This window comes from Bufo bufo, chromosome 3, assembly GCF_905171765.1.
Source record: "Bufo bufo chromosome 3, aBufBuf1.1, whole genome shotgun sequence".
NCBI lineage: Eukaryota > Metazoa > Chordata > Amphibia > Anura > Bufonidae > Bufo > Bufo bufo.
In genome coordinates, this window is record NC_053391.1 from 683592658 (window position 1) to 683620320 (window position 27663).

At 46.0% G+C, this 27663-nt stretch overlaps 1 protein-coding gene across 1 annotated transcript in view; it reads right to left on the reverse strand.

Annotated features, from left to right (window-relative positions):
- LOC120996509 (diacylglycerol O-acyltransferase 2-like) overlaps positions 1 to 21994 on the reverse strand; it is a 320553-nt gene extending 298559 nt beyond the window's left edge. The window contains exon 1 of the mRNA XM_040426448.1: positions 21918 to 21994. Coding sequence (XP_040282382.1) covers positions 21918 to 21957 — 40 coding nt within the window. The 5' untranslated portion in view covers positions 21958 to 21994. The remainder of the gene's footprint in view (positions 1 to 21917) is intronic.
- Between the last annotated feature and the right edge of the window lie 5669 nt (positions 21995 to 27663).

Consider the following 27663-nt stretch of genomic DNA (forward strand, 5'->3'; position numbering starts at 1 on the left):
ACCCCTACCAGACAAACTAAACAGACAACAGAAGGGGACCTGAGTAAACAGGTCACCTAAAGGTCAAGTCCACATAGACGCCTCTAGGTGGGGCGGAAGTGGAGCTGACCAATAAAACACAGTGTTGAGACCACGGCAGTGTGCCAAAGGTCTAACAACATGCCAATAGGCAAAAGAAAAGGGTGGGTCTTACCGGAGGTGGACGTCAGGACCGTGTAGTCCAATACCCCAGGGGAGGGGATTCTCACGCTTGAATATGTCCTCCAATGGGTTGTACCCTATTGCAGGAGGGCCACAGTGAAAGTCTGTCCCTGTTAATGCCCTACTTGGCCTATTGTGCCCTAAGGTAACCTCCTAACACGGGGTCCTATCCCCGCAAGGGGTGGCTCCGTCCGGGACCTGACCCTAAAAAATGACCCTAGGTGACCCTGTAAGGACAGGGGAGGTGGCCCTATTAGGGGCTTGAACTACCAGGGTGTCTAGAGCTGGTGATGGTGAAGAACTAATATGAAGATATATTCAGAGCCCCTACGCGTTTCATTTAGGAATATATCCTGCTCTGAAGGAAGTAGAACCTCTACTTCTAGAAGACCCCCTAACTCATCAGGGGACAGGGGTCTCGAGTAGAGGAGGAGCCCCCACTCCCAGACCAGCTGGATGGTTCTAACAGATGGGGGGGGGGGGGGGGGGAGAATATAGTAAAGATTGCGCAGACTTAAATGGACAAATGTAGTCCAGATCAACCCAGAAACCTGCAAATGGAAAACAGAAAGGATCCATTCAGGTTCAGAACATAGCTGCGACTCTTACTGATGGCATATAAAGTTAGTCTACTCACTGTGTCACATGGAGCGCGTGTGGCCTTTACCATGGAAAGCGGCAGGGCAGTAAAGTGTGCCGGCGTTTGCCCACGCGCTGCTAAGTTTAAATGGCAGGGGAGGGCTGGCCGTGCGCATGCGTGATGGGCGTGGCCGCCGCTCACGTGATAAGATCAATGTCATCTGATGCGGCGGAACACATACCTCCTTGCGCATGCGCACCTGCCATGAGGGCAGCCCATTCGCCGCGCGGCTTCAACAACATCACAGCGCACTCATAGGAGTCATCGCATGGGGGCGTGATCAGGGCGGAGCGCAGTGCCGGCTGCCCGAGGGAGGTAGCAGAAGTGGGAGGGGTCGTGGATAACACATAGCGGCTCCTACTACTACACTCCTGCTAGTGCTGGGGAGGATAATAGGCATCACCCCCAGCATGGGACCTCGGAGGGGACATTAATGGCAGGCAGTCCCCTGAGCCTAGATAGGGTACATAGACTTTTATGAAAAATGGCAATGATCGCTGCGCAAACAGTTTGGTCATTGCCTTAAATGATGCTTAAGATGACAGATTAGAGAGGAGATAGGAAACAACCCACAAGTGGAGGTGAGTCGACAGGGGGACAGGGGCATGTAGGACCAACTAAAATGCCTCGTAGTCCACCTGAATCAGTCGCCCCATCCAGTATATACACACGGGTAATGATGTATAACGGGAAGCAATCTGGGTCACAGAAAGCAGCCAAATTGTAGCTGATCATTCAAGCCATGGGGGTTGGTGGTTTTCAATTTAAATATCCACCAGCACTCTCTCTGGAGGATCCTTTTATCCCAATCCCTCCCTCGTAGTGGCTTCCTGATTGCTTCTAGGCCTAAAAATGTGACCCCTGACTCCCGCCCATCATGGGCCGAGTGAACGTGTCTCGCTACTGAGGTATCTCTGTTGTTGCGAATGTCGGCCATATGATCACCTATACGTACCCGTAGTTCCCTACGGGTCTTGCCCACATACCTGATACCACATTCGCAGGTAAGGAGGTAAACTACTCCTGCGGTGCGGCAGTTAATAAAGTCACGTATCTGGTGGGTAGAGCCCGTAGAGTCCAGTGTCAGTAATTTACTCTAAGTGACAAACTTACAAAAGCTACAACGGCCACACTTAAAGCATCCATACAATAGTTTGTCCAGCCACTTTCTTCTTTTGGGGGGATTAAAATGGCTATGGACAAATTGATCTGAGGTTGGTCCCTTTCCTGAAGGTCACTGATGGATGAGGGCTGACCACATCTGCCAAATCCGGATCCATCAGGAGGGTATCCCAATTGCGTACTAGGATCTCTTTGATTTGCCTGGTCGCTGAGTCAAATGTACCAATGACTCGTAATTTCTTCTGTGGCTCGATTTTGGGGCCCCCCGTGGGATGCAAGAGTGTAGTACGTGTCTCCTGTCGTGCTCTCCGATAGGCCTTTCTCAGTGTGTTATCAGGATAACCTCGTGCACGAAAGCGCTTTCTTAAAGGGAACCTGTCATCAACTTTATGCTAACCTTACTGAGGGCAGCAAAAAATAGTGACAAATGCTGATTTCAGCAGTGTGTCACGCATGAGCTAAAAGTAAGTGGTTGCTGAGAACCAACATCATAATCATTGCAGCAACAGCCTTGAAAAGAGTCAAATCTACCCGAGAAGAGTCATGGTTATTCATAATCTCCTGCTCTCCGCCCATCTGCCTATGATTGGCATATTTCTCCTAGAGAGAAAGGGAGAAAACTACCATAGGTAGAAGACTGTCAATCATCAGCAGGTGGGGGGGGAGAGCAGGAATTCATGAAAACCATGACTCTTAGGTGGCCGTGACTCTTTTTCCAGGCCCAGTCTGCAAGGATTGTGATGTTGGTTCTCGGCAACCACTTACTTTTAACTTTTAAATGACAGACCACTGAAATCAACTCGCCTGTCTCTGCTTTATTCTTCCATTAGTATGGGTAGCATAAAGTTGATGACAGGTTCCCTTTAACTCGTTTGCCTGGCGTTTGAACTCCCGTGGTTCCGAGCAGTTGCGTCTGAGTCTTAAGTATTGGCCGACGGGAATCCCCCGCTTCAATGGGACAGGATGACAGCTGTCTTATCGAAGTTGTGAGTTCGTCAACGTCTCCTTACGGAATATGGTGCTCTGCAGACCCCCTTTGATGTCTCTGGATATACAAATGTCCAGGAAAGGGAGATCGTTTCGTACAATGACCGAGGTAAACCTAAGATTGATAGTGTTGTGATTAAGCTCCTCTACCAACCTCTTGAAGTCGTCCTCTGGCCCGCTCCACAGAATAAAGATATCATCTATGTAGTGGGCCCAGAGGACGGTGTATGTGGGCAAGACCCGTAGGGAACTACGGTTACGTATAGGCGAGCATATGGGCGTGTTAAAGATGTGTGAATTTTATTCTATATTTTGTATATCTAGGACTGTAATGAGTTAAACTTTTTCTTCTCCAAGTGCCTCCCCCCCCCACCCTTCTTTTTCTCAAGCAGGAGAGGAAGGGGGGCAAAGTGTTGCGGGCAGTGTCTGATTTCTCATCTTTCTGCAGGTGTCCCATGGAGTGTGGTGGAATGCGTAGACCAATCATATGACTTGATGATATATATTATCCACTTCCTATAGAGAAGCACCTCTTTGAAGTGTCACATATGACGTATGCAGTATTATTGTTAGAATAGAAGCCATTACAAAATGGCGATGGTAACCAGATGTTTACATTAGTTCACATTCCAAAGTAGGGCCCAGTGCGCAGATGCAGGTGTATTATCTCCTCTCTTATCTCTTCTTCCTTTTTGACCAATGAAACAATGTTTTAGCCTCAGTGAGGACTGCCCTCTTCTGAAGATGTATATACGCCATACCCCATGTAATAGAAGTTAGAGATTGCTTTGACCAACTTCTGTGTCAGTGTCCAGTCTCTCAACCACGCGTGGATATTAACCCCCTGAGGGTACATTGATTCGGAACACCAGAGTGTATCTTAAATGCCCTAATTTAGGGAGTCTTTATCAGGCGACATTCGCAACAACAGAGATACCCAGTGGCGAGACACGTTCATTCGGCCCGTTATGGGCGGGGGGGGGGGGGGGGGGGGTCACATTTTTAGGCCTAGAAGCAATCAGGAAGCCACTACTAGGGAGGGATTGGGATAAAAGGATCCTCCAGAGAGAGTGCTGGTGGATATTTAAAGGGATTCTGTCACCAGGTTTTACTCCTGTCAGCTAAACATATGCTGATGTTCAGGGCGTCTTCACGATTCCTAATGTGGGCTTATAAATGTCATCTGTGGGCTTATTTAGCTAAAAAAACAGCTATTACTAACCTGTCAGTGAAACAAATAAGGTGCCCAAGGGGATGTTAATGGATGCAAGGTGCCGGCCGCACCCGCCGCCGTTGCTGCCCAGCGTCGCCTTTCCAGACTTCTGCTCCGCCTCCTAATCCTCTGTGCCGCCTCTCGCTCACCCTCCCTCCTCCTCCTGCTGTAAGATCTCGCGCATACAGGGGTTGAGTGAAGTGCCGCCGCATGCGCATTTCGCTGTAAGAAGCCAAATGGAGAAGTCCGCACGGGGCGCATCAGGCAGAGCCCTGTGCGCAAGCGCGAGATCTTACAGCAGAAGGACGGGGGAAGAAGGGAGAGCGAGAGGCGGCACAGAAGTCTGGAAAGGCGGCGCTGGGCACGAACGGCGGCGGGTGCAGCCGGCACCTTGCATCCATTGACATCCCCTTGGGCACCTTATTTGTTTCACTGACAGGTTAGTAATAGCTGTTTTTAGCTAAATAAGCCCACAGATGACATTTATAAGCCCACATTAGGAATCGTGAAGACGCCCTGAACATCAGCATATGTTTAGCTGACAGGGGTAAAACCTGTTGACAGAATCCCTTTAAATTGAAAACCACCAACCCCCATGGCTTGAATGATCAGCTACAATTTGGCTGCTTTCTGTGACCCAGATTGCTTCCCGTTATACATAATTACCCGTGTGTATATACTGGATGGGGCGACTGATTCAGGTGGACTACGAGGCATTTTAGTTGGTCCTACATGCCTCTGTCGACTCACCCCCTCCACTTGTGGGTTGTTTCCTATCTCCTCTCTAATCTGTCATCTTAAGCATCATTTAAGTCAATTACCAAACTGTTTGCGCAGCGATCATTGCCATTTTTCATAAAAGTCTATGTACCCTATCTAGGCTCAGGGGACTGCCTGCCATTAATGTCCCCTCCGAGGTCCCATGCTGGGGGTGATGCCTATTATCCTCCCCAGCACTAGCAGGAGTGTAGTAGTAGGAGCCGCTATGTGTTATCCACGACCCCTCCCACTTCTGCTACCTCCCTCGGGCAGCCGGCACTGCGCTCCGCCCTGATCACGCCCCCATGCGATGACGCCTATGAGTGCGCTGTGACGTTGTTGAAGCCGCGCGGCGAATGGGCTGCCCCTTATGGCAGGTGCGCATGCGCAAGGAGGTATGTTGTCCGCCGCGTCAGATGACATTGATCTTATCACGCATGCGCACGGCCAGCCCTCCCCTGCCATTTAAACTTAGCAGCGCGCATAGTCGCGTTGTCAGACTGGCGGTACACTTTACTGCCCTGCCGCTTTCCATGGTAAAGGCCACACGCGCTCCATGTGACACAGTGAGTAGACTAACTTTATATGCCATCAGTAAGAGTCGCAGCTATGTTCTGAACCTGAATGGATCCTTTCTGTTTTCCATTTGCAGGTTTCTGGGTTGATCTGGACTACATTTGTCCATTTAAGTCTGCGCAATCTTTACTATATTCTCCCCCCCCCCCTCCATCTGTTAGAACCATCCAGCTGGTCTGGGAGTGGGGGCTCCTCCTCTACTCGAGACCCCTGTCCCCTGATGAGTTAGGGGGTCTTCTAGAAGTAGAGGTTCTTCTTCCTTCAGAGCAGGATATATTCCCAAATGAAACGCGTAGGGGCTCTGAATATATCTTCATATTAGTTCTTCACCATCACCAGCTCTAGACACCATGGTAGTTCAAGCCCCTAATAGGGCCACCTCCCCTGTCCTTACAGGGTCACCTGGGGTCATTTTTTAGGGTCAGGTTCCGGACGGGGCCACCCCTTGCGGGGATAGGACCCCGTGTTAGGAGGTTACCTTAGAGCACAATAGGCCAAGTAGGGCATTAACAGGGACAGACTTTCCCTGTGGCCCTCCTGCACTAGGGTACAACCCATTGGAGGACGTATTCAAGCATGAGAATCCCCTCCCCTGGGGTATTGAACTACACGGTCCTGACGTCCACCTCCGGTAAGACCCACCCTTTTCTTTTGCCTATTGGCATGTTGTTAGACCTTTGGCACACTGCCGTGGTCTCAACACTGTGTTTTATTGGTCAGCTCCACTTCCGCCCCACCTAGAGGCGTCTATGTGGACTTGACCTTTAGGTGACCTGTTTACTCAGGTCCCCTTCTGTTGTCTGTTTAGTTTGTCTGGTAGGGGTTTCTTCTTCCCAATTCGGGGATCTTAATTGTCCTAATAAACGTTAGGTTTGAATACATTACTGCCCCTCTTTTTCACTTATTTTCTATTACCGAGCAGTTTACCCGGGGGGTGCTCTGCTCTCGCACCTTCCCCCTTTAGGGACCACCCTTCTCATTTAACCATTTCTACACCACTTTTGCTGTGTGTTTTGGGTCATTGTGATGCTGAAATGTCCACTGGTGCCCAAGGCCAAGTTTCTCTGCAGACTGCCTAATGATGTCGATGAGAATCCTCATGTATTGCTCTTTTTTCATGGTGCCGTTTACGGTGATTAGGTTCCCTGGTCCATTGGCTGAAAAACACCCCCAAAGCATTAGGTTCCCACCACCATGTTTGACAGTGGGGATGGTGTTCTTTGGGTTGAAGGCTTCTCCTTTTTTATGCCAAATGAAGGAAGCATCATTGTGACCAAACAATTCAATTTTTGTTTCATCTGACCATAGCACTGAAGACCAGAAGTCTTCTTTGTCCAGATGAGCGCTTGCAAAGGCCAAGCGAGCTTTTGTGTTCCTTATCTGGAGAAGTGGCGTCCTCCTTGGTTTGCATCCATGGAACCCAGCAGTGTGCAGTGTCCATTGGATTGTCTGCCTTGAGACATTGCCACCAGCAGAGCCCAGATTCACTAGGATGGCCTTGGTGGTGATCCTTGGATTCTTTATCACCTCTCTAACTATCCTCCTGGCCAGCACAGGTGTCACTTTTGGCTTCCGACTACGTCCTCTGAGGATTTTCCACAGCCACTGAAACTTGAAAACATTTAGAAATGGCCTTGTAGCCCTTTCCTGACTTGTGAGCCGCCACAATGCGCAGCCGCAGGTCCTCACTGAACTCCTTTGTCTTAGCCATGACTGTCCACAGACCAACTGCAGAGAGCTACTGTTTTTCACCTGATGAGTTGATTAAAACAGCTGTTCCCAATTAATCAGGGTAATTAGGATGCTTTAGAACAGCTTGGACTATTTGGAATGGTAATGAACTTTTGATTTTCCCACAGACTGAGTTTGTGAAGGGTATGAATAATTTTGGACTGGACACTTTTTGCTCAAATCTAAATAAAAGCTGAGAAATGTTTTTTTCCACAATAATGCCTCTTGTACATAGTCTTATTAACTTTTGGGAGACACCTATGTCATTGCCAGTCAAAAAATTACTTGCTGGTTGAATAAAAGTCAAAATTTGCCAGGGGTATGAATAATTATGGGCAGATTATATATATATATATATATATAATCTGCCTGCCTACAGCCTCCACTAGAGGGAGCTTACTACAAATTCTGCCTGCCTACAGCCACCACTAGAGGGAGCTTACTATATATTCTGCCTGCCTACAGCCACCACTAGAGGGAGCTTACTACAAATTATGCCTGCCTTCAGCCTCCACTAGAGGGAGCTAAGTAAAGAAACCCTGATGGGGAGAAGGGGAGCAGAGGTGCTAGATCTAATCAGCAAGTAATGCTTATTATAGGGCATTTACCCGCCCAGGAAAGGGAATACTTGCTCAATTGATAGGACTCCATTCGCGGGGACCACGACCTATCCCAAGAATAGAGTTCCTATGTCCATTGTTTGAATGGAGTAATGGTCGAGCATGCTCCCTGCTGCTCCATTTATTCTCTGTTGGATCAGGTCGTCCCATAGAGAATGAATGGAGCGCACATGCACATGCCATGTGGACAAGGGAACAGGACCCCTATTCTCAAGGCTGGTAAGGGTCCCGCCGATCTAACAGTGATACTCTTTACTGCTGATAGGGGTTAACTTTCTAACCGGAATACCCCTTTAAGCTTTCTATGCGTTCTACTGCCCGAATGACTGCCTAAACACATCTTTATCAGTTAATTAGAAAACACAAAAACACTGGGGCACATTTACTAAGGGACTTGCGACTATTTTAGATGTAAAATAGTCACAAGTCCACTTTTTTAAATCGACAATATTTAGTCGCATGGCCGTTCTTACACCGTCTGCACCACTTCGGTAGGACGGCAGAGGAGTGTTGGCGTGTCAGGGGCCATGCCAGGGCCGAGACTCGAGCCCTGGCAAATGTACTAACATTTACGCCTGGAATCGGTCGTAAATGTTAGTGAGAAACCATGCCAGCCCAGTTTTTACACCAGGAGCAAGGATTGCCACGGATGCGCCTAATTTATGATGGGGCGCCTGCCTCGTCATAAATTAGACAAATCTTACGGCAGTGCAGGGGGGAAACTAAAGCAGATATTAGACCCAGGCAGATCAATGCTAACAAGCGTTCGTAATAACGCTCGTTAGCGCTGATCTGCCTGCTGCCGGTGAACGAGCAAACACGTGTTCATCGGGCAATCGCAATTTTTAAGCAGGTTGAAAAAAAATATTGGCGGCCATTTATCATGACCGCCTTTTTAGTAGCCGATCTATAATAACTCCTTGCTCTGGCGGTGGAACACCGGCGCATCCACTGCTGGTCTAACTTACATTTAGACCATGTTCTATGTCTTAAACTGGCGTGAAAGATGGTAAATGAGACAGGCCAGCCCCTTTGTTTAGACCTAGAGTGATTGGGGAGAAGTCGCAGATTGTGACGCGAATAACCTTTGTGCTGCAATCTGCGACAGATGAACGCCAGAAAACTGGCATATATCCTTTAGTAAATGGCCCCCATTGCTTCCTGGCGGCACATTGTGCTGTCACAATTGTGTATAGGGACGAGCAATGACATTCGTTTTAGGTCCTCATACTGTGGAGGAGATCGCTGCATGTAAATGCTGTGGTCTCCTCCACTGACGAGAAGGTGATTGCCAGGAAGGAACGCTTTCTTCCTGACAATTGTCTGCCTCATCTGCTGGTGTTATGCCAGCCTACGACCGGCGTAACAAGCCGCGCTTAGTAAGTGTGCCCCACTAAATCGTCTTCTATTTTGTATTTTTTGGAATTTGTTACTTAAAGCTCCAGAAACAAATACAAATGATCAAATATAAAAATAAACAACACAACCGATCCTCTCGTCCTACAGCGGGGTCCAATAGAGGAAACTTATAATGGTGAACACCGGGAGCCAGGTAACCGAGCAGCCGCTGATTTCATAAGTTCTTGGTGAGGATGGAACAATGTGCAAATATCCACAGAATGAGGTGTCGAAGGCAACAGAAGGTCATGTGCAGGTGGAGGACGTGACCCCCCAATGTGTACGTATCCTGTACTGATCCTGAATACAATGCACATTTGCATCTATTTTGAGTTTCAAGGCAAGTACAGAAGTCTTCTAACTTTTACGCCTAAAGTTCTGTCCTATTTATGGAGGTGCACCTTTTTTTGTACCAGATTTTGTCGTAAAAACAGTCTAACTTCTACTCCACTCCAGGGCTGGCGTCGTTTTCTGTCTGTTTTGAGTGGTGAGTTGCACCACACTTTTCCTACTTTAATGGAGACACATGCGCCAAAATTCAGCTCATTTGCACCACAGTTTCATGCGCATACCATGTTGACCAGTGTAAGTGCTTTGCGTCTTACAATAAAACAACCACTAGAGGGCAGACAAGTAAAAAAGACAAACCAGATTTACTAAGGGATAATAAATGAGGCGCAAACTGAAGACAGACTTTGCCAATAGGTCTGGTTTTCTTACTCCAAAACCCCCCCCCCCCCCCAAAAAAAAACAAAAAACGCGACCATAGTAAATGTGCCCCAAGATGTTACTCTCTTCCTTTCCTTTCCCCTTCTCAAAAAAAGTCTCCAACCTCTGCTCATCTACCACTGACACCCAAACCTGGCATCATGTACGCCAATGTAAATAAGTAACAATTTATAAGACTGAAAAAAGCCCTCCGTCCGGCCTGTTATCCTGCAAGTTAATCCAGAGGAAATAAAAAATAAATAAAAAAAAAACTGTAAAAGGTAGAAGCCAGTTTTCCTCATTTTAGGGGGGAAAAAAATCCTTCTCGACTCCAATCAGGCATCAGAATAACTCCCTGGATCAACGACCCCTCTCTAGTAGCTATAGCCTGTAATATTATTACACTCCAGAAATACGTCCAGGCCCCTCTTGGACTATTTTAGGCTACATGCACAGGACCAATGTGTGTTTTGCGGTCCGCAAATCGTGGATCCGCAAAACACGGATGGCGTTCGTGTGCTTTCCGCAATTTGCAGAACGGCACCGACAGCCTTTAATATAACTGCCTATTCTTTTCCGCAAAGCGCGGACAAGAATAGCACAGGTTATATTTATTTTGCAGACCACGGAACGGAGCAACGGATGCGAACAGCACACGGCCGTGTGCATGAGGCCGTAGTGAACTCACCATCACCACCTCCTCAGGCAGAGAGCTCCATAGTCTCACTGCTCTTACCGTAAAGAATCCTCTTCTATGTTTGTGTACAAACCTTCTGTCCTCCAGACGCAGAGGATGTCCCCTCGTCACAGTCACAGTCCTGGGGATAAATAGATGATGGGATAGATCTCTGTACTGATCCCTGATATATTTATACATAGTAATTAGATCTCCCCTCAGTCGTCTTTTTTCTAACGTGAATAACCCTAATGTTTATCATCTTTCAGGGTACTGTAGTTGCCCCATTCCAGTTATTACTTTAGTTGCCCTCCTCTGGACCCTCTCCAGCTCTGCTATGTCTGCCTTGTTCACAGAAGCCCAGAACTGTACACAGTCCTCCATGTGTGGTCTGACTAGTGATGTGTAAAGTGGTAGGAATATGTTCTCATCACGGCATCTATGCCCCTTCTGATGCAACCCATTATCTTGTTGGCCTTGGCAGCAGCTGCCTGACACTGGTTTCTACAGCTTCGTTGTTAGGCCGAGTTCACACGAATGTGTGTGATCCGTGGCCGTATTGCGGCCTGCAAATCGCGGGCCGCAATACACGGCCACAGTTCAGTGTGCATTCCGCATCACGGATGCGGACCCATTCACTTCAATGGGTCCGCAAATCCGGAATTGCGGAACGGCCGTACGGGACGGGAACCCTCGGAAGCACTACGGAGTGCTTCCGTGGGGTTACGTCCGGTACTTCCGTTCCGCAAAAAGATAGAACATGTCCTATCTTTGAGTGGAACGGGTGGATCGCGGACCCATTAAAGTGAATGGGTCCGCGATCCGATGCGGCTGACCTACGGCCGGCGATCGTGCATTGCGGCCCGCTATTTGCGGGCCACACAAGTTCGTGTGAACTCGGCCTTAAACCTCATCTAACACTTCTCTGCCCAAGCCTCCAATCTATCCAGATCCATCTGTAGCAGTATACTGTCTTCTGTAGTGTATACAGGGATATAAAAAGTCTACACACCCCTGTTAAAATATCAGGTTTCTGTGCTGTAGAAAAAATTAGACAAAGATAAATAATTTCAGAACTTTTTACACCTTTAATGTGACCTATAAACTGTACAACTCAATTTCAAAACAAACTGAAATCTTTTAGGTGGAGGGAAGAAAAAATATAAAAATAAAGGGGATGGCACAGAACCTAAAGTAACCTCTAAGCAACTGAAGGCCTTTCTCACATTAGCTAATATTTAACATTCATGAGTCCACCATCAGAAGGACAATGAACAACAATGGTGGGCATGGCAGCAAGCCGCTGCTCTCGTAAAAGAACATTGTAGAACTCAACTTATAACCGGGGATCATCATATACAGGAATGAAGTGGTAATTCACCATACACATACAGTGGATATAAAAAGTCTACACACCCCTGTTAAAATGTCAGGTTTCTGTGATGTAGAAAAAAATGAGACAAAGATAAATAATTTCAGAAGTTTTTCCACCTTTAATGTGACCTATAAACTGTGCAACTCAATTGAAAAACAAACTGAAATCTTTTAGGTGGAGGGAAGAAAACAAAAAAAAAACTTAAATAATGTGGTTGCATAAGTGTGCACACCCTCTTATAACTGGGGATGTAGCTGTGTTCAGAATTAAGCAATCACATTCACAATCCTGTTACATAGCAGTCAGCACACACCGGCCATCATGTAAAGTGCCTCTGATTAACCCCAAATAAAGCTCAGCTGCTCTAGTTGGTCTTTCCTGAAATTTTCTTAGTCGCATCCCACAGCAGAAGCCGTGGTCCACAGAGAGCTTCCAAAGCATCAGAGGGATCTCATTGTTAGAAGGTATCAGTCAGGAGAAGGGGACAAAAGAATCTCCAAGGCATTAGATCTACCATGGAACACAGTGAAGACAGTCATCATCAAGTGGAGAAGATATGGCCCAACAGTGACATCACCAAGAACTGGACGTCCCTCCAAAATTGATGAAAAGACAAGAAGAAAACTGGTCTGGGAGGCGACCAAGAGGCCTACAGCAACATTAGAGGAGCTGTTTTTCAATTGAGTGGTACAGTTTATAGGTCACATTAAAAGGTGGAAAAAGTTCTGAAATAATTTATCTTTGTCTCATTTTTTTTACATCACAGAAACCTGACATTTTAACAGGGGTGTGTAGACTTTTTATATCCACTGTGTATACACTGCGTGCAGAATTATTAGGCAAATGAGTATTTTGACCACATCATCCTCTTTATGCATGTTGTCTTACTCCAAGCTGTATAGGCTCGAAAGCCTACTACCAATTAAGCATATTAGGTGATGTGCATCTCTGTAATGAGAAGGGGTGTGGTCTAATGACATCAACACCCTATATTAGGTGTGCATAATTATTAGGCAACTTCCTTTCCTTTGGCAAAATGGGTCAAAAGAAGGACTTGACAGGCTCAGAAAAGTCAAAAATAGTGAGATATCTTGCAGAGGGATGCAGCACTCTTAAAATTGCAAAGCTTCTGAAGCGTGATCATCGAACAATCAAGCGTTTCATTCAAAATAGTCAACGGGGTCGCAAGAAGCGTGTGGAAAAACCAAGGCGCAAAATAACTGCCCATGAACTGAGAAAAGTCAAGCGTGCAGCTGCCAAGATGCCACTTGCCACCAGTTTGGCCATATTTCAGAGCTGGAGTGCCCAAAAGCACAAGGTGTGCAATACTCAGAGACATGGCCAAGGTAAGAAAGGCTGAAAGACGACCACCACTGAACAAGACACACAAGCTGAAACGTCAAGACTGGGCCAAGAAATATCTCAAGACTGATTTTTCTAAGGTTTTATGGACTGATGAAATGAGAGTGAGTCTTGATGGGCCAGATGGATGGGCCCGTGGCTGGATTGGTAAAGGGCAGAGAGCTCCAGTCCGACTCAGACGCCAGCAAGGTGGAGGTGGAGTACTGGTTTGGGCTGGTATCGTCAAAGATGAGCTTGTGGGGCCTTTTCGGGTTGAGGATGGAGTCAAGCTCAACTCCCAGTCCTACTGCCAGTTTCTGGAAGACACCTTCTTCAAGCAGTGGTACAGAAAGAAGTCTGCATCCTTCAAGAAAAACATGATTTTCATGCAGGACAATGCTCCATCACACGCGTCTAAGTACTCCACAGCGTGGCTGGCAAGAAAGGGTATAAAAGAAGAAAATCTAATGACATGGCCTCCTTGTTCACCTGATCTGAACAGATGGTGAACAGATCAAAACACTGACAGAATCCATGGATGGCAGGCTTTTGAGTGTCCTTGCAAAGAAAGGTGGCTATATTGGTCACTGATTTGTTTTTGTTTTGTTTTTGAATGTCAGAAATGTATATTTGTGAATGTTGAGATGTTATATTTGTTTCACTGGTAAAAATAAATAATTGAAATGGGTATATATTTGTTTTTTGTTAAGTTGCCTAATAATTATGCACAGTAATAGTCACCTGCACACACAGATATCCCCCTAAAATAGCTAAAACTAAAAACAAACTAAAAACTACTTCCAAAAATATTCAGCTTTGATATTAATGAGTTTTTTGGGTTCATTGAGAACATGGTTGTTGTTCAATAATAAAATTAATCCTCAAAAATACAACTTGCCTAATAATTCTGCACTCCCTGTGTGTGTGTATATATATATATATATATATATATATATATATATATATATATATATATATACATACATATACATATATGCAGTACGCAGCCCTGCAGGGTATTGCGATGGTGAGGTCACGGTTAGTAGGCAAACGAGGGTTGCTCTTGGTTACTCACAGTTTATAGGAAGACCCTGGGCAGGTGTACAGCAGTGATGGAGAGGCTGGCACAGAAGTCCTCTGGGGCACTCTCAGTGTATAGGGACCAGGCCGGTGGTAGGTGAGGTGCCCTGGGTGTTGCAGGTTTAATGTGCCGGTGGCGAGATCCCTTTAAGTTCGTGACGCCAGTGCCGGTAACGGTGGCACACCGATTTATAATAGGAATAATTGAGGAACACGATGTTGTGGTGAACCAAAACTTCCTTTTACTGGAAACAATGAACTATTTACAGTCTTTGGTTCAGTTCCATATGACTGCAGCAGTCACAAGCAGGCTTATACAATAATGGCAGGCACAATGTTCTTGCAAGATACTCAGAGGGTTAACACACTTACAGATCAGGCTGCACTTTTCCTCAGAAATCCTGTCTGTCTTTATCCCAAGGCCCCTACGCCCTATTGTTGGCTTTATCCTTGGTTAGGGAAACTTCCTCAGGTATATATCCTTGCTTTCCTATAAAAATCCTTCTGCCCTTCAGCTCTCTTGTCTGGCTGGAATACTGGCTCTGGTTTGCTCTGTTATGGGAACTTGTTTCTCAGGAGGCAGGCTCTTCTCCTGGTGGCAACTAGAAGCCTGGGCTATCTAGCTGCATATCAGAGGTTGGATCCTAGCTACCCTCTGCCTAGGGTGCTCACTGCCTTCAGGAATCCACAGCTCTGACTGACTCTACACTACACTGAACAGGACCTGACAATATATATTAGGGGTTCCCTAGCTCCCTCTACTGTCTAGGAGGAGGAACTGCACCCTAACAGGCCTGATACTGGAGATAACATTAAATAACATGTAAATATACATTAAAATGACATATAAAATACAATGGCCCTGTTCCACAGGAGGTGGAGAATAACTTGGCCCAATTGACCCTTGTGTAGTGTCCACATTTACCTAGTGGGACACAAAATATATACGGTAATATTCCAGTATGAGGTGAACGGGTTCCTCACCCGTTCACCTCATACTGGAAGTGCTGCCTCATCATTCGTTTTTTATATATTTCGTGGAGGAAGAGCCGACCTCTGTGGGGAGTTTGCACCCGGTACATCTTATCTGACTGTGCTGCTGCACTATTTGTATGTATATATATATATATATATATATATATATATATATATATATATATATATATATATATATATATATACACACACACACACACACATATACATACACACACACTATACTGTCCTCTGTAGTATACATACAGTATGCTCTCCTCTGTAGTATACATATATATATTAATAAATATATACAAGAGGATAGGGCCCAGTACTGACCCCTGAGGTACCCCACTAGTGACAGTGACCCAATCTGAGTGTGTACCACTAATACCCACCCTATGTTTTCTATCCCTCAGCCAGTTACTTACCCACATACAGACGTTTTCTCCCAGTCCGAGCATTCTCATTTTATATACTAACCTTTTATGTGGTACAGTGTCAAATGCTTTGGAGAAGTCCAGATACACGACATCCATTGATTCGCCGCTGTCAAGTCTAGAACTTACCTCCTCATAGAAACTGATTAAATTAGTTTGACATGACCGATCCCTCATGAAGCCATGCTGATATGGCGCCATTTGCTTATTTTTTATTAAGGGTTTGGCTATGACATTACTTAATTCTCTTAGGATAGGGGGTGTATGCCATCTGGTCTATTTTAATCTTTTTAAGACGCTGCTGTACTTCTTCCTGGGTCAGACAGGGCACTTTTAAAGGGGAATTTATTTTTACATTGTGCATTTCTTCTGACAGTTTATTTTCCTCAGTGAATACAGTGGAGAAAAAAAAATAACCATTTTTTTTCCTTATAGTTTTTCAGTGCTTCCTCTCCACCCTCCTGTTTTAGGGATTTAAATGCTTTCTTTACATTTCCATTTATCCACAGTGTTTTTTTTCTTGTTCCTTAACCTTTTATTCCCATACGGTATGCACCTCTCTCAATTAGATTTTAGGATGCTTTTCAAAAATATCCAATTTTGTGGCTGTATTTTTATTTTTGAGGACTTTGTCCCAGTTAGTTAGGCCTATGGCCTCCTAATTGGCAAAATTTAGCTTTTGTGAAGTTTGGTATTTTTGTTCCTCCCTGTAGAAACGCTTGTTTGAATGATAATTGGAAGGTTATTACTTTATGGTCACTATTTCCCAGGTGTCCCCCGACCTGCACGTCTGTTGTTCTGTCAGGTCTATTGGTTAATACTAGTGATGAGCAGCATAGGCTATATTCAAATTCGCGATATTTCGCAAATGTTTGGCCGAATATTCTCCATAAATTTGCAAATTTGAGAATTCGTGACCTCCAGTCATTATTTACTTGATTGCGAAAAATCGGCAATGTAATATATTTGCGATAAAAATTTGCGATTAGGATATTCACGATCAACACTAAGGGGTAGGCAACTTTCCCATTGGTTGCTAGGGATGTTGCTAAGTGCCGATATTCCCGATAAATTTGTGATTAGAATATTCGCAATCAACACTATTCGCGAATACGAATATATAGCACTATATTCAAAATATTCGCGAATTCTCAAAGTGGCGATATTCGCGCTTCAAATTTGCGGTTCGAAAATATTCGCGCTCAACACTAGTACTAATACTAAGTCCAGTATGGCCGTCCCTCTAGCCGGGTCCTGAACCAGTTGGGAAAGGTAATTGTCTTTGGTTATTGCCAAGAACCTGTTTCCTTTATGAGATATACAAGTTTCAGTTTCCCAGTCTATATCTGGGTAGTTGAAGTCCCCCATAATAACCACCTCATTATGATCTGCCGCCTCGTCTATCTCCTTTAGGCCTCATACACACGACCGTTGTGTGCATCCGCGGCCGTTGTTCTGTTTTCCGTTTTTTTTCGCGGACCCATTGACTTTCAATGGGTCCATGGAAAAATTGGAAAATGCACCGTTTGGCTTCCGCGTCCGTGATCCGTTTTTCCAGTCCGTGAAAAAAATATGACCTGTCCTATTTTTTTCACGGACAACGGTTCACGGACCCATTCAAGTCAAAGGGTCTGTGAAAAATCACGGATGCACACAAGATGTTGCTGTTTTTAGCTCCATGTATCTCTCCCCACAGTGACTCCACATGTTCATGTCCCTCACTTATATCTTCATGGAGTGTGGGCTTTAGACAGGACTTTACATAAAGGCAAACACCCCTCCCCCCCTCTCCGGTTTTGCGATCTTTTCTAAGGCCTAGTTCACACGAACGTTTTTTTTGTGGGTGTACGGGACGTTTTTTTGTGTTCCGTATACGGAACCATTCATTTCAATGGTTCCGCAAAAAAAACGGAATGTGTTCCGTATGCAGTTTCCGTATTTCCGCTTTTCCGTTCCGTTGAAAGATAGAACATGTCCTATATTTGGCTGCAAATCACGTTCCGTGGCTCCATTAAAGTCAATGGGTCCGCAAAAAAAGCGTAACACATACGGAAATGCATCCGTATGTCTTCCGTATCTGTTCCGTTTTTGCTGAACCATCTATTGAAAATGTTATGCCCAGCCCAATTTTTTCTATGTAATTACTGTATACTGTATATGCAGCCATGTCTCAGTTATTCCCACTGTCATAGCCATCATCCAGCCGTGTCTCAGTTATTCCCACTGTCATAGCTATCCTCCAGACATGTCTCAGTTATTCCCACTGTCATAGCTATCATCCAGCCATGTCTCAGTTATTCCCACTGTCATAGCCATCATCCAGCCATGTCTCAGTTATTCCCACTGTCATAGCCATCATCCAGCCATGTCTCAGTTATTCCCACTGTCATAGCCATCATCCAGCCATGTCTCAGTTATTCCCACTGTCATAGCCATCATCCAGCCATGTCTCAGTTATTCCCACCGTCATAGCTATCATCCAGCCGTGTCTCAGTTATTCCCACCGTCATAGCTATCATCCAGCCGTGTCTCAGTTATTCCCACTGTCATAGCTATCATCCAGCCATGTCTCAGTTATTCCCACTGTCATAGCTATCATCCAGCCGTGTCTCAGTTATTCCCACCGTCATAGCTATCATCCAGCCATGTCTCAGTTATTCCCACTGTCATAGCTATCATCCAGCCGTGTCTCAGTTATTCCCACTATGTCATAGTCCTCCTCACACATCACTAATTCCAGCTCCCCAGTTTTATTAGTCAGGCTTCTGGCATTAGTATACATACAATTAAGAGGTTTATGTATATTTTTTACCCTACACCTTTCCTTCTGAACTGTTCTAGTCCCTCCTTCCATTCCTCCCCCAGTCCCACTACCTTGCCCCCGGTCTCTATCTGCACTATCTTCCCCTCCTATAACGTAGTTCCCCTCCCCCCCAGTCCCTAGTTTAAACACTCCTCCAACCTTCTAGCCATCTTCTTCCCCAGCACAGCTGCCCCTTCCCCATTGAGGTGCAGCCCGTCCCTACGATAGAGCCTGTAGCCGATAGAGAAGTCGGCCCAGTTCTCCAGGAACCCAAACCCCTCCTTCCTACACCAGTTCTTGAGCCACTTGTTAACCCCCTAATCTCCCGCTGCCTTTCTTGTGTGGCTCGTGGTACCGGTAATATTTCGGAAAACACTACCTTTGAGGTCCTTGCCCTGAGCTTGTGACCTAAATCCCTAAAATAATTTTTAAGGACTCTCCACCGGCCTCTAACTTTGTCATTGGTTACGATATGGACCATGACCGCTGGATCTTCTCCAGCTCGTCCCAGTAATCTGTCAACCCGATCGGCGATGTGTCGAACTCGAGCGCCAGGAAGACAACACACCGTTCGACGATTCCGGTCTTTGTGACAGATCGCCCTATCGGTACCCCTAATAATTGAGTCTCCCACTACCTGCACCTGTCTGGCCTGCCCTGCAGGGGCGTCGTTAGGTCAAAACATTCGAGGCTGGAGCCCCGGATGTTTTGTCCAGTGCCCCGAATATTTATGCTGTTGGTATTTTTTAATTTTTTTTATTAGGCTATTCCTAGCCATCTGGGCAATCCCACAGATCATCCCCCAACCCCCCCTTGTACTTGTTCCGCTACTTGCAGGCTGCGCGGGCATGAGTTCAGAACTTCAGTCACTTCGGTCCGCAATTCTGTTCTGCGGTGCGTGACCCGCGGAATCACGCGTCATAGAACAGAATTGCGGACCGAAGTGACTGAAGTTCTGAACTCATGCCCGCACAGCCTGCAAGTAGTGGAACAAGTACAAGGGGGGGTAATGGGTTCCAACTTCTGTGATTAGTTTATAGTCGGGGGGTTTGCTTAATTTTAAATTAGGCTGACCATAGGTTAGGATGATCTGTGGGGTTGCCCAGACGGCTAGGCCCTTCACGGTAGTTATTAACCCCTTTCAGCAGTCCCCCATTCACTGAAGGGGGGACTGCGTGAAAGGGGTTAATAACTACTCATAAGGCTCCCCCCACAAATAAAAATTTAAAAAAATTAAAAATAACTCACCTCATCCACTTGACCGCGCTGCAGCTTCTATCTTCACTAAACAGGACCTGCGCGATGATGTCACCACGCTCTCCCACGTGGGGATGTCATCACCCAAAAAAAAATTCTGCCAGTTAAAACCATATTGTAACATCTCCTTTTTTTCTAATCTCTTTTTATTTTCTGATTACAGACTTTTTAAATTCTATTTCCTGAACATGATTACGGGGGCGGCCATCTTGCCTGAGCTGTTCTAACAGAATTTACAAAGCATTAGAATGGCTTTACAGCAGCCCCATGGACCATACACACAATGGTCTGGAGGGGACCTCAGTGACTCCTATGGGGGAGTTTTCTGGGCATCCTCTGTGACCTGTGCGGAGGTCATTGTACAAGGAAGGATAGATACGCTGTTACATCACCTATTGTGAATGGTGGATCTTATCTGTACACAGAGGTGATAGCATTACAGGCAGGATTAGAATGACAGATAAGCAGATGACTGCAGTAAAGTGATCTGTACAGACCAAGAAGTGGAGACTAATATTAGGCTTAGTGGCCAGTGCGAAAAATGAAGGATTTTATGGTTTTAGTTGAAATAAAAACTTTTAAAAAAAATCAAAAATAATAAAAAAAATATGCTAAACATAAAGTGATTTAAACAGCAGGTTGTTTTCTGATGATCACACACTTGATCAAACACATGAATGCTCACAAACTCGCAATGTTTCTTTGGTTGTATAGGTGCTGTTTTTTCCCCCCCTCTGGATTCAAAGGGAAGAGCTGAGTTAGGGCTCATCCACACGACCGTATGTATTTTTTGCGGTCCACAAAACACAGATCCGCAAAAAGAAAAAAAGGATGACATCCGTGTGGCGCCCGTTTTTTTTTTTTGCAGATCCATTGTAGCAATGCCCATCCTCGTCCCTAAAACGGACAAGAATAGGACATGTTCTATTTTTTTTTTTTTGCAGAAAGGACATGCGGACATGGAATGCCCACGGAGTCATTTCTGTGTTTTTCAAGCCCCATTGAAATGAATGGTTCCATATATGAACCTGCAAAAAAAAAAAAAAAAAACACAGAAGAAAAATACGTTCGTGTGCATGATCCCGTAGTATCTGGCCTCAATCATGACTTGCATGTATTTTTACACAGAACTGCCGGAGTCCACGTCAGCTTTACTTCATTATCAGGCTGGACCAGCATTTCCCACAGAACAAAACCAGCTCTGCTACATCTCTGACTATTATACAGACTAGCGACCTAAATTTGTAAATTGGAACTGCACTGATAACCATTTATTGTTGCTGTCAGGACATGTTGAGAGTTGTAGTTTCATCCCAACTGAACAGTCAGAGGTTGCAGGCTACACAAATGTAGCAGAGCTGAATCAGTTATGGGCCTAATAAGTACTTTTACACAGGACTGCAGGTTTAAGCATTACAGATAAGCAGTACCTGTCCCAATGACTAATTAGCAGCTAAGTACTAATGGCAAATAAACGTATAGGGGCACACTCATCAAGCTCATCTGCTTTTTAGACCTCAATTAGACGGGAGCAGTGGATTTGCTGTCAGTATTTTGCCGACTATTTATTAAAAGTCGCACAGCAGCAGATGAAGGAGGCGTCTTTGTATTAGTCAGGTGATTCCATTCCAATTAGCCAGGTCTAATTACTATGCGCATGAAAAAAGGAAAAGATTACCTGTGAAAAGTCGCACATCTAACAGAAACTGCAAATTTTAATGCAAAAAAATCATCGGTTGTCACTACTCAAAACTGACTAAAATAAGCCACCCTGGAGTGGAGTAAAAATTAGGCAATTGCAAAATTTGTCTAAATCTTCAAAATTCTCAAACGAGGTGCAAAAGCCTCAAACAGGCACACTTTCAGTATTAAATGCACCTAACAAAAGGTTTTAAACAGCATTATTTCCACCCAAAACAGGCGAAAACATCATAGTAAATGTGCCCCATAGAATCAAAATCTGCCAGATAATAGAGGACGCAAGCAGCATGGCAGTGCCAGGTGCCCGCACTCACCCTGCAGCAGCCCGGTGTTCGGAGTGTTGAGTGTCTTCATGTTGCAGCCTGCAGTACCACACACCCCCGCACACTGAATGGTAAGGGGCGGCTCACGGCTGAGCCTTATATATAAAGAGGGAGGCAGACACAATCAAGTGACAGCGTCAGGGGGAGGAGTGACAGATGGAATTCCAACTGTTGCAAAGGTGCCAGCTGCATTCAGATGCACAGAGACGGTGATCAGTGTCATCCACAAATCCCCCATAACAGTGTGTCATCCACAGATCCCCCCTAACAGTGTGTCCTCCACAGATCCTACATAACAGTGTCCTCCACAGATCCCTCCATAATAGTGTGTCCTCCACAAATCCCCCATAACAGTGTCATCCACAGATCCCCCATAACAGTGTGTCCTCCACAGATCCCCATAACAGTGTCCTCCACAGATCCCTCCATAATAGTGTGTCATCCACAGATCCCCCATAACAATGTGTCATCCACAGATCACCCCATAACTGTGTCATCCACAGATCCCCCACAACAGTGTGTCATCTACAGATCCCCCATAACAATGTGTCATCCACAGATCACCCCATAAGGCCTAGTTCACACGAATGTGTATGATCCGTGGCAAATTGCGGGCCGCAATACACGGCCACAGTCCGTGTGCATTCCGCATCACGGATGCAGAACCATTCACTTCAATGGGTCCGCAAATCCGGAATTGCGGAACGGCCGCACGGAACGGAACCTCTCGGAAGCATTACGGAGTGCTTCCGTGGGGTTGCGTCCCGTACTTCCGTTCCGCAAAATGATAGAACATGAATGGGTCCGCGATCCGATGCGGTTGACCTACGGCCGGTGATCGTGCATTGCAGCCGCAATTTGTGGGCCGCAGCATGGACACGGGTCACACACGTTCATGTGAACTCGGCCTCACTGTGTCATCCACAGATCCCCCACAACAGTGTGTCATCCACAGATCCCCCATAACAGTGTGTCCTCCACAGATCCCCATAACAGTGTCATCCACAGGTCCTCCATATCAGTGTCATCCACAGATCCCCCATAACTGTGTGTCATCCACAGATCCTCCATAACAGTGTGTCATCCACAGATCCCCATAACATTGTGTCATCCACAGATCTCCCATAACAGTGTCATCCACAGGTCCTCTATAACAGTGTCATCCACAGATCCCCCATAACAGTGTGTCATCCACAGGTCCCCCATAACAGTGTCCTCCACAGATCCCCATAACATTGTCCTCCACAGATCCCCCATAACAGTTCGTCATCCACAGATCCCCCATAATAGTGTGTCAGCCACATATCCCCCATAACAATGTGTCATCCACAGATCCCCCATAACAGTGTCAACCACAGATCCCCACAACAGTGTGTCCGACCACAGATCCCCCATAAAAGTGACATCCACAGATCCTCCATAACAGTGTCATCCACAGATCCTCCATAACAGTGTGTCATCTACAGATCCCCCATAACAGTGTGTAATCCACAGATCCCCCATAACAGTGTCCTCCACAAGTCCTCTATAACAGTGTCATCCACAGAACCCCCATAACAGTGTGTCATCCACAGGTCCCCCATAACAGTGTCATCCACAGATCCCCATACCAGTGTCCGCCACAGATCCACCATAACATCCACCATGAATATATATAGATATAACGTATTGCTAGACTGATATAATTGTATAATATTCCTTATTGTTCATAATGCAGTGTATGGTGTTTTTAGTAGTCGCCGCCGTAGTATAGTGATAGTAAGGCGCTTGCAGCTAGCGTAGTGATTAGTGTAAAGCATAGCAAAGGTATTATTATTATATAAAGGTATAAATGGGCGGAGTTATCAATAGACGGCTCCTCCCATTTATGAATATTAATTATCAATATTTGCATAAATATTGGTGATTAATATTCTCCCTTTACAGTGTCCTTCAGAGATCCCCATAACAGTGTCATCCACAGATTTCCCATAACAGTGTCATTTACAGATCCTCCATAACAGTGTCATCCACAGATCCCCGATAACAATGTGTCATCCACAGATCCCCCCATAACAATGTGTCATCCATAGATCCCCCCATAAAAGTGTCATCCACAGATCCCCCACAACAGTGTGTCATCTACAGATCCCCCACAACAGTATGTAATCCACAGATCCCCATAACATTGTGTCATTCACAGATGCAACATAACAGTGTGCCATCCACAGATCCCCATAACAGTGTGTCATTTACACAGCTCCTCCGTAACAGTTTCATCCACAGATCCCCCATGACTGTGTGTCAACCACAGAATCTCCATAACAGTATGTCATCTACAGATCCCCATAACATTGTGTCATCCACAGATCTCCCATAACATTTTGTCATCCACAGGTCCTCTATAACAGTGTCTTCCACAGATCCCCCATAACAGTGTGTCCTCCACAGATCCTCCATAACAGTGTGTCATCCACAGATCCCCCACAACAGTGTGTCATCCACAGATCCCCCATAACAGTGTGTCATCCACAGATCCCCATAACAGTGTGTCATCCACAGATCCCCCATAACAGTTTAATCCACAGATCCCCCATAACAGTGTGTCTGCCACAGATCCTCCATAACAGTGTGTCATCCACAGATCCCCATAACAGTGTGTCATCCACAGATCCTCCATATCAGTGTGTCTTCTACAGATCCCCCATAACAGTGTCATCCACAGATCCCCATACCAGTGTCCGCCACAGATCACCCATAACAGTGTCATCCACAGATCCCCATAACAATGTGTCAATCAACGGATCTCCCTATAACAGTATCATCCACAGATCCCCCTCCACAGTGTGTCATCCACAGATCACCCACATCAGTGTGTCATCCACAGATCCCCATAACAGTGTGTCATCCACAGATCCCCATAACAGTGTCATCCACAGATCCCCCATAACAATGTGTCATCCACAGGACCCCCATAACAGTGTCATCCACAGATCCCCATAACAGTGTCCTCCACAGATCCCCATAACAGTGTCCTCCACAGATCCCCATAATAGTGTCCTCCACAGATCCCCATAACATTGTCCTCCACAGATCCCCTATAACAGTGTGTCATCCACAGATCCAGCATAACAGTGTGTCATCAACAGATCCCCCATAACAATGTGTCATCAACAGATCCCCCATAACAATGTGTCATCCACAGAACCCACATAACAAAGTGTCATCCACAGATCCCACCATAACAGTGCGTCATCCACAGATCCTCCATAACAGTGTGTCCTCCACAGATCCCCATAATAGTGTGTCCTCCACAGATCCTCCATAACAGTGTGTCCTCCACAGATCCCCATAACAGTGTCATCCACAGATCCTCGATAACAGTGTGTCATCCACAGATCCCCATTACAGTGTGTCATTCACAGATCCACCATAACAGTGCGTCAACCACAGATCTTCCTTAAGTGTCATCCACAGATCCCCCATAACAGTATCATCCACAGATCCCCCATACCAGTGTGTCATCCACAGATCCCCCATACCAGTGTGTCTTCCACAGATCCCCCATATCAGTGTGTCATCCACAGATCCCCACAACAGTGTCCTCCACAGATGCTCCATAACAGTGTCATCCCCAGATCCCCCGTAACAGTGTGTCATCCACTGATCCCCCATAACAATGTGTCATCCACAGATCCCCCACAATAGTGTGTCATCCACAGATCCCTATAACATTGTGTCATCCACAGATGCAACATAACATTGTGCCATCAACAGATCCCCCATAACAGTGTGTCATTCACACAGATCCTCCGTAACAGTTTTCACAGATCCCCCATAACAGTGCGTCATCCACAGATCCCCCATAACCGTGTCATCCACAAATCCACCATAACAGTTTCATCCACAAATCCCCCATAACAGTGTCATCCACAGATCCTCCATAACAGTGTGTCATCCACAGATCCCCCATAACAGTGTGTCAACCACAGATCCCCCATAACAGTGTGTCAACCACAGATCCCCATAACAGTGTGTCAACCACAGATCCCCCATAACAGTTTCATCCACAGATCCCCCATAACAGTGTGTCCGCCACAGATCCTCCATAACAGTGCATCATCCACAGATCCCCATAACAGTGTGTCATCCACAGATCCTCCATAACAGTGTGTTTTCTACAGATCCCCCATAACAGTGTCATCCCAAGATCCCCATAACAGTGTGTCATCCACAGATCCTCCATAACAGTGTGTCTTCTACAGATCCCCCATAACAGTGTCATCCACAGATCCCCATAACAGTGTGTCCTCCACAGATCCTCCATAACTGTGTGTCATCCACAGATCCCCATACCAGTGTGTCATCCACCGGACCCACAATTTAGTGTCATCCACAGATCCCCATAACAGTGTCATCCACAGATCCCCATAACAGTGTGTCATCCACAGATCCCCCATAACAGTGTGTCATCCACAGATCCCCCATAACAGTGTCATCCACAGATCCCCCATAACAGTGTGTCCTCCACAGATCCTCCATAACAGTGTGTCATCAACAGATCCCCCATAACAGTGTGTCATCCACAGATCCCCATAACAGTGTCATCCACAGATCCCCATAACAGTGTGTCCTCCACAGATCCCCATAACAGTGTGTCATCCAAAGATTCCCCATAACAGTGTGTCATCCACAGATCCCCCACAACAGTGTGTCATCCACAGATCCCCATAACAGTGTGTCATCCACAGATCCCCCATAACAGTTTAATCCACAGATCCCCCATAACAGTGTGTCCGCCACAGATTCTCCATAACAGTGTGTCATCCACAGATCCCCATAACAGTGTGTCATCCACAGATCCTCCATATCAGTATGTCTTCTACAAATCCCCCATAACAGTGTCATCCACAGATCCCCATACCAGTGTCCGCCACAGATCCCCCATAAGAGTGTCATCCACAGATCCCCCATAACAATGTATCAATCAACGGATCTCCCCATAACAGTATCATCCACAGATCCCCCTCCACAGTGTGTCATCCACAGATCACCCACATCAGTGTGTCATCCACAGATCCCCATAACAGTGTGTCATCCACAGATCCCCATAACAGTGTGTCATCCACAGATCCTCCATAACAGTGTGTCCTCCACAGATCCCCATAACAGTGTCATCCACAGATCCTCCATAACAGTGTCATCCACAGATCTTCCATAACAGTGTGTCCGCCACAGATCCTGCATAACAGTGCGTCATCCACAGATCCCCATAACAGTGTGTCCGCCACAGATCCTCCATAACAGTGTGTCTTCTACAGATCCCCCATAACAGTGTCATCCACAGATCCCCATAACAGTGTGTCCTCCACAGATCCTCCTTAACTGTGTGTCATCCACAGATCCCCATAACAGTGTGTCATCCACAGATCCCCCATAACAAAGTGTCATCCACAGATCCCACCATAACAGTGTCATCCACAGATCCCCCATAACTGTGTGTCCTTCACAGATCCTCTATAACAGTGTGTCATCAACAGATCCCCCATAAAAGTGTGTCATCCACAGATTCCCCATAACAGTGTCATCCACAGATCCCCCATAACTGTGTGTCCTCCACAGATCCTCCATAACAGTGTGTCATACACAGATCCCCCATAAAAGTGTGTCATCCACAGATGCCCCACAACAGTGTGTCATCCACAGATCCCCATAACAGTGTGTCATCCACAGATCCCCCATAACAGTTTAAGCCACA